This window comes from Danio rerio, chromosome 18, assembly GCF_052040795.2.
Source record: "Danio rerio strain M-AB ecotype USA chromosome 18, GRCz13ab, whole genome shotgun sequence".
NCBI classification, from domain to species: domain Eukaryota; kingdom Metazoa; phylum Chordata; class Actinopteri; order Cypriniformes; family Danionidae; genus Danio; species Danio rerio.
The window spans coordinates 51,330,888-51,340,000 of NC_141038.1; the positions used below are offsets into that span (position 1 = coordinate 51,330,888).

A 9,113-nucleotide genomic window follows, 5' to 3' on the forward strand; every position below is an offset into this window, starting at 1 on the left:
CACTGAGTGGATTTAAAAAAAAAATGGTGCGATGTATAGGTGTTATCTTATGATGTTCTGTGCCTGTTAGGGTATCTCTTTCAAAGAAATAATCAAAGAAAAAATCGTTTACAAAAACAAATAGCTTAAAACAATACAGTACTTTATTAAAGAAAGAAATCAAAGATTTATTTAAAACACGTGGTAAACTAATAGCATTTCTTTCAGAGCGGTATAATTTGTTGCTGAATGTCATATTTTCAACATCATTACTCTAGTGCCGTTTTAATATTATTCGTTCATTAATTTTCCTTCGGCTTCCACCTGGTCAATAAGCAAATAAAGGGGGTCAGAGATCAGGTAGGTCTCGATAGCTCCCCCTGGAAAAAGGAGGAGATGGGGTGGAAGGGGGGATTCTTCTAAAAGCTAAGATAATGCAGTAGGGTGAAATCGATCTATTTATTGTAAGCTTGGATCAATCTGATTGGATTATTACTGATTATGTATGAGAAGCCAGCCACAATGAATCAAGTCATGTTCTCCCTTCAAAATGAGTTCGCAAAACTTCACTGTGGGGGAAACCGAAGCACGCTGAGGAAACCCACACCAACACCAGAACATGCAAACTCCACACAGAAATGCCAACTCGCCCAGTCTGGACTCGAACCAGCGACCTTCTTGCTGTAAAGTAACAATGCTACCACTAAGCCACCATGCCACCCTTATTTTCACATTAGATTCCCCAAAATAGTCCACACAGGACAGGTATTTATTAAAATAGATAAAACCACAGAGGAATACCTTTCCACTGTAAACTCTGAAAAGCAAACGTTCATGAATTGATCAAATCAATAATAATATTACACACCCAATATAAATATAATCCAGAACTGATGCAGAATAAGTTGAAATTAAAATATAAATTCGAATACGACTGAATCTATAATGTAGTATTATGACATCTGGACTTTTTTCCTGTATAAAATATGCATGCTGTTATAGATGTGTCTTCAGTGCCGTCATCAGAAGCCCTTCGAGATGTGCAGGTGTGGAAAATGATGTTCTCACGAGTGATTTAATATTTCAGGAGATTGCGAAGATTAAAGCGCGGCTATGGAGAGTTTAGTTTTAATATCCTGAGGAATGATCGCTTTTACCTCAGATCACCTCGGTCTGCGGCTGTATTTATTCTCGCGGTGTGCGTTAAGTGTTCTTGATGTGCTGAACTTTAGTGTCAATCACGCAGCTCTGTCTGGACTTTTGTATTAGAGAAAACCTGCAGCGCTTCGAGATGCCCACTGCAGCTTTTACACTGAACAAAACAGCTAGAACAATATATTTAATCAGGGATATGTGGTCTGCTTGAATAAAGTGCATCAATGAAGTCATCATGTTCTGTGCTAAACGCTGAAACCAATTGCTGTGCTATGGGTAAGACTGCGTAAAATGTTAGCATTTTTTTTTTTCAAGGCTTCATATATTTAGACGTACAGTACTATTGTGAAATAATATCACAACTTCACTTTTAATTACTTTCTGTTTTGTGTTTCGATGAAGACTGAAGTATTGACCTTCTAAAATCATTCTGATATGCAGATTTAGAGGTCAATAAACATTTATTGTTACTTATTGTTAACATACACTAGTTCTGTACTTATCAACATTATTCATTCATTCATCTATTGTCCTTCAGCTTAGTCCCTTTATTCATCAGGGGTCACCACAGCGGATGCCCTTCCAGCTGCAACCCAGTACTAGGAAACGTTTACACACACTCGCATTCACACACTCCCATTCACAGACATACGCTACAGATAATTTAGTTTAGTCAATTCCCCTATAGCGCATGTGTTTGGACTGTGGGGGAAACAGGAGCACGCGGAGGAAACCCACACCAACACAGGGAGAACATGCAAACTCCACACAGAAATGCCAACTTACCTGGCCGGGACTTGAACCAATGACCTTCTTGCTTTGAGGTGACAGTGCTAACCACTAAGCCACCCTGTTGCCCCGTAAACATTATTATTATTATTATTATTATTATTATTATTATTATTATTATTATTATTATTATTATTATTTTATTATTATTATTATTATTATTATTATTATTATTATTATTGTTTTATTATTATTATTATTATTATTATTATTTTGCTGCTTACTATATTGTTATGGAAAATGTCATACTCTGAAGTCAAAAACTTGTAATAATTAAGATTATGCATGCATGTCCTGTATGCTTGTATGTATTTATTTATTTACATTATTAAAATTATGTACTGAACTGAACTAAATCGTGTTTAACATAATAATAATGATAATAATGATAATAATAATAATAATAATAATAATAATAGCAACAACAGCAACTATAAGTATTACATCAGGGGCCTGTTCCATAAACCAAGCTAAGAGAAAAAGCCAGGCTTATTTTGGTAAGTCGGGTTTATTAATGGCAGATTCAGTTTCATGAATCAAATTTGTGATAGTTAACATGTAGTTACTCTGGCAACTTACACTGGGAAACTAGCCTGGTCTGGGGCAGGTTAACTCTCAGGCTAAGTCAAGTTCTAGCTTAATCATAGTAATGTTAGCATGTGTCGTAATTTGATGCCATTTTAATTCACTTAACCTCGTTTAATTATGATTAATTCTTTATGGTCACTTAATAGTAAATATAAATACACCAAATATGTTTAAGAATAGAACAATATTACATACACACATATAAGTTATTGCTTTTATGTTTCTGTTGATTTTTTTTTCCTGTTTTTTTATTTTTTTAATTTATTTAATATTTTCCTCCAACATATTAATTTGGATGAGCTAATTTTTGGACTGTGACCTGAGTTCATTTTTGTTAGATTAATTTCAAACTTTCCTCTCAAATATACATATACAGTTGAGGTCAGAATTATTAGCCCCCTTTGATTTTTTTTTTTTTTTTTTCCAAAGTGATGTTTAGCAGAGCAAGGAATCTGTCACAGTAAGTCTAATAATATATATATATATATATATATATATATATATATATATATATATATATATATATATATATATATATATATATATATATATATATATATATATATATACAGGATATATATATATATATATATATATATATATATATATATATATATATATATATATATATATATATATATATATTTCTTTTGGACAAAGTAATGTGCACAAGCAGTTATCTAGATTATTTAAACTGAACTCAGATTAGTTAGATCAAATGATCTTCAACTTGCTGTTATGGAACCAATTCAAGCGTGGTAGCACCTGTTAGGAGTTTGGCTAGCTGAAGGTAAGCAAACTTTTCTGCATGAATGTATGTTTGGCCATTAACATTTGGGACTGTAATGTTTTATTTGTTAGTGAGTTTATGTGTCCAGTAATCAAATGACAAGAAGATGTGACTGTATTGTTCCTTTCTTGTGAGTTTTAAAACAGGCTTGATGTTTTTGTTGTAAGTTAAATCAATGTGATAATCAAGAGCGTCTGTGAGCTCCTGTTGACATGCTTATTTTCACATCCCAGTGTTGACAGATATATATATATATATATATATATATATATATATATATATATATATATATATATATATATATATATATATATATATATATATATTTCTATATTTCTATATTTCTATATGTCTGTTTCTGATGATTTTATTTATTTAATTATTAGTTTATTTTCATTCATACACTTGTCAATTGCATTTTGGTGCAGAAAATGTTTGCAGTTGTAAGTGTTGTGACAGAGGTGTGTAAGACTTCGCTGGGGATGGGGGGGTTACATAATTTAAAGTACAGATACTTAGTCATAATTTAGCTAAATTAGAAGTTTAAGTAATGCCAGAACTGTTGAAATTATATTTAATTAAAAGTAGAGCATAAACATATGTTTAGACTTTAGAGAAATGAGTTTCCTCATTCGTGTTTATGATGCGAAACATTGATCCAAACCAAAACAAAGAAACAAAGTGCTATTGTCTCATTGAGTTATTCTTTAATTCATAAGACTTCAGAACAAACAAGCCTTGAATTCATTTTACTTTATTCTACCATCAATTTTCTCATTCTGTTTTTATGATGCGAAAACTTTCTCAAAACCAAAACAAAGAAACAATGAAGGGAAGTGCTATTGTCCCATTGAGTTAATGTTTATTGTGTAAGACTTTAGTACAAAAAAAAAAAATCCTTTAACACACGGCAAGCCGTTGATTATCCCTTACTTAAACGTCAGACCCCATTACCTAGGCTAACTGTGGCGACCTCTGATAAATAAAGGGAGTAAGCCAAAGGTAGAATGAATGATTGAATGACTTCTTTTATAATGATTAATTAATGAAAATAAAAAAGATCATAAGAACATTTAATAAAACAAAAAGTGAAATTACAGTGGTCTGAACAATAGTGGCAAATTCTAATGAGGTAAAATGACAATCAATTAGTATTTTGGGGGCAAACTGTGATCTTTAAACATTATCTGTTAATAAATACTAAATACGCCTGACAAGATTGTTTGCTATGTAAACTATAATTACACTGAATGGCATCCAGTAGGCGTCTTCTGTGAAACACATTAAAAACATATGCTAATTAATCTTTGCTCAAGAAAAAAAAAAAAAGACTTTTTGATGTATGCTGTAAACAAAAGACTGTAATTCTTGTTTTGATGCTTGAAAAAAGTGTTTCCATCACACACCTGATTCTGAACACCCACCACCCCACTTTCTATTTTTTTTTTTTCTTTTAACCAGCTCATTTACTGTAAGATGGGTTGATTGGTTGGTTGGTTGATTTATTCATTCATTCATTCATTCATTCATTCATTCATTCATTCATTCATTCATTCATTCATTCATTCATTCATTTATTTATTCATTTACCAGAATACTTGCCGGCAAAAAATGTAAAAAAAAAAAATAAATGTAACTACACTTCACAATGTAGCTCAAGCTCTGTGATTGGTCGGCTTGGTATCGCTGACGAGTCAGGACCGAGAGCCGCGTGATTGGTGCGAGCCTGATGGAGCGATTGTTTACAAGTGTGGAGTCCCGTGAAGGAGCTCCGGATGGAAAGTTTTGTTTTGTGTTTACCTCATAGTTAAAGTTGTTGCACGTCCGCCGGTTCCTGCCTCAAAATGAGAGAGTTTAAGCCACTTGTACATCCCGGAAGTGTTCAGGAAAAGCAAAAAAGCAGCGAAGACACTCAAAACAGAGGAACATTAACACCTCACTGCTACTAGCGTTTCGGAAGTGTTAATGCAGACCAACAGAGACAGCGAGCAGAAGTATAAATGCACAGCTACGCGCGTTGCATGCACCGTGGGATACGCCGGTCACTTGACGCAGAAGTATAAACCAGGCTTTAGTACCTGAATGGGAGACCACATGGAGAAGCTAGGTTGCTGGCGGAAGTGTTGTTAGTGAGGCCAGCAGGGGGCGCTCAACCTGCGGTCTGTGTGGGTCCCAATGCCCCTGTATATTGATGAAGACTCTGTACTGCTCAGCGAGTGTTAAACCGAGGTCCTGACTCTCTGTCGACATCAGTCTGTCTCCTCTCCACCATCAGCTGGTGTGCTGTCTGTTGCAACATGGCTGCCGTCGAGTCATCCAGGTGGATGCAGCACAGTGGTGGTGGATGATGAGATTCATGACAAAAATATGTAAAGCACTTCGAGTGTACAGAAAACCTTTAAATAAATGTGAGGAATTCATCAATTCATTCATTCATTTTCGTCGGCTTAATCCCTTTATTAATCCAGGGTCGCCACAGCGGAATGAACCGCCAACTTATCCAGCAAGTTTTTACGCAGCGGATGCCCTTCCAGCCGCAAACCATCACTGGGAAAATGTAAGGAATTATTATTGTTATTAGTCCTTTAACATACTGTAATGGAAATCCAGAATTGTTATGTGATGGATGTGCAGTGCTTATCTCTATATTGTCCATTTCATACTTTAAAAACTGAAATACCGAATGGAAGATCAAAGCAAGTGCTTAACTTTCACCAGTCCTGCACCTTCATTTCTAAAAGTCTTTCCAATCCCTGTAATCATCCACAGAATTTGATTACAAGGCTTATCATCATGAAGTTTTCAGTGTCAGCCTGTCAGCAAGTCTACCAGCGCACTCCTGTAATAATACTGTCATGTGCGCATCCAGCAACACTTTTTTTCTTTTTCATACCTCGCTTTTTTTAGCCTTTTCTATCTCTGGTATTATTTTCGAGAGGTTTTCCTAATTGACTTGTGCTGGCCTGCATGCCCGAGACATATCGATCTCTGCTCCCAGCTTCCACATCACCTAATCATTTAGCAATTCAAATGTTTGTCTCCCAGCAAAAAGGTGCAACATCTCATTGCTTCGAAGGAGCCACCGAGAGAGAAATGGAAGTGTTGAACTGGGGCTGACCAGAAAATAGCCACCGGAGACTCTTGGGCTCCCTTGTGGACCTGCGGGCCAGAGAGGCCTGTGTCGAGCTGACCCTGGAGAATACTCTATTTCCAGACCTATTGGCCCAGATGATGGGTTTTTCCAAATGGCTGCGCGCGGTCACAAATAGAGCAGTTCGGTAGGATGAGGCAGAAATCAACGCTGGTGAGTCACCTTCTTCTGACGCCTCTCTCTCTCTCTCTCACTCTCTCTCTCTCAAACCATGCAGAACTCAACATGTATTGACGAGGAGCCAGGAATATCTAACTAGGCTCCAGTGTTCAGGCTGGTGGGAGTCTGATCTGTGTGTACTTTAGTTTATGCATTGATCATTTGAAGATACATGCAAGAGAGTCTGTTTGTAAGCGATATGCCTTCAGAGATGGGAAGTCAGGACTTACAAACACTTCAACACTGTACTTAAAGGGATGATTGACTCTTCACATGTTACTCACCCTTTAAACCTGTTTGAGTTTGGTTCTTCTGCTATACACAAAAGAAGATGTTTAGAGGAAGGCTGGTAACATGTAACTTCTGTAGTGTTTGTTATTTAATTTAATTCATCTTTATTTCTATAGCACTTTTTTAACATTGTGAATTTTGTCAAAGCCGCTTAATATAGTTTTCCCAGAGATGGGTTGCGGCTGGAAGGGCATCCGCTGCATAAAAACGTGCAGGATAAGTTGGCGGTTCATTCCGCTGTGGTGACCCCAGATTTATAAAGGGACTAAGCCGACAAGAAAATGAATGAATGAATGAACTCAACATAGTTTTAGTAAATTGAAATTGTGTCAGTCCAGTTTTCAGGGTTGAAGTTCAGTTTAGTGTGGTTAAATTTTCACTGCTGAAAGTCCAAACACTGAAGCGTAAATCCATCTATGTGCAGCTCCACAAGTCCCAAACCAAACAAGCCAGAGGCGGCAGTGTCGAGGAACAAACTTCACCAATTGACGAAAGTGAAGGAAAAAAAACCTTGAGAGAAATCAGGCTCAGTTGGGTATAACCATTTCTCCCCTGGCCAAACTTCTTGTGCAGAGCAGCAGTCTAGGCGCCGGAGGCTGGAGAATGCTGAACGACCATCATGGAGAAGCTGCAAGTGTAAGTAAGTCACCGGCGGGTGGACCATGGGATCAATGCGAAGACTCGTCTTTCACTTGGAGTCTCATGCTCTCCATGCTCTATTCCTACTATTGAAGTCAATGGGTCAAGCCTCTCTTGCCCATAGGACCAGATGGGATCCCAAAGGTTTGGTGGTTATTTTTGGCGATCCCAAGTTCAACACGTCAATTTCTCTCTTGATGGCTCCTATAAAGCAATGATATGTGGCTCTTTTGCTCCGAGACAAACATTTGAGTTGCTATGTTAATAGGTGATGTGGAATCATGAAGCAGAGATCGATAAGTTTGGGATCGTGATCTCTAACCCAGAATAAAACCTGGTCTTTTTTGGGTATTTTTTGATGCAGAATCCCAAGTTCTCGAGCCCAAAAACTCAAAAAGCGAGTTTTCAAAACATATTTAAACTTACACTCTCAGAAATGAAATCTGCCTTTGGGGTGGTACCTTTTATAAAGGTACATTTTTGTTCCTAACAGGTCCTTAAAGGTACATATTAATACCCAAAAGGTACAAATGTCTGCCTTAAAAGGTACGAAAGTGTACCCTAAAGGTACCAATGTACATCTGCAGTACAAAAGTGTAACCTTTAGAACTAGCCATAGGGAGCACCAGGACTTTTCTTGGTGGTCTGACAGACAATCAGATCTGCTACCATGAATCTGGCCTGCCCCCTCAACCCAACCCTTCCTACACATGAGCACTCCACTAACAGATCCCCATCCCATTCTATCCCATCCACCCCATATAACCCTTACTTCTCACTAACGGAACGATAAGGTGGCCTGAGATTCAAAAACTTTCCTGCCGAAAAATACCCCACCCCTGAACCAAACGCTCCATGTTCAACAGCACTATAGATAGTTAGGTAAAGATACATTTAGATTGCAATGCATCAAAAACAATGGCTTTCTGAACTATGATTGCTTTGAACTGCAGAACATGCACAGGCGTGATTAGAAAGTAAGATAAATGCGGTTAAATGATTTAAAACGTCTGTAACTGGAGTCATGGTTTTTCAAAGACTTTCTAAGATCTCGTGCACATGGGAGTCGAGCGTGTCCCCGTTCCCAGTCCCTGTTGACAAACATAAGCAATTTAACAAGTCAAGCCGTACTGTCTCTGCAAATGTTTTGACTTGTAATTAGCCAGAAATCCTCTCTTTTCCTCACCCCTTATCCAAATGTTGACAATATTTCACCCAATTAACCTTAGCAGCACTCGCACAACAGGGTTTCAAGTGTGTTTATCAGTTCGAAATATGCGAGTTTCATAGATGTGTGTGTGTGAGTGCAAGCTCAATAAAAGAGCATATTTAATTAAACCTTGTCTAAATTGTGTATAGCAAATGCTTGATGGATGGACCATTCATAAAAAAAAAGGTTTAAAAAAGACATCATCAATCATACCTGCTCAAACTACAAAGGACACAAACAAGAACACACACATATTTATTTATTTATTTTTAAATAACAGCCACACACACACAGACACACACACACACACACACACACACACACACACACACTTAAATCCCACATGCAAAAAAATACATTTA

At 36.9% G+C, this 9,113-nt stretch overlaps 1 protein-coding gene across 1 annotated transcript in view; it reads left to right on the forward strand.

Annotated features, from left to right (window-relative positions):
* The first annotated feature begins 965 nt into the window (after positions 1 to 965).
* Positions 966 to 9,113, forward strand: part of LOC147839829 (uncharacterized) — a 144,264-nt gene continuing 136,116 nt past the window's right edge. The window contains exons 1-2 of the mRNA XM_087292729.1: positions 966 to 1,025; positions 3,274 to 3,301. Of these exons, the coding sequence (XP_087148855.1) occupies positions 966 to 1,025; positions 3,274 to 3,301 (88 nt within the window). The remainder of the gene's footprint in view (positions 1,026 to 3,273; positions 3,302 to 9,113) is intronic.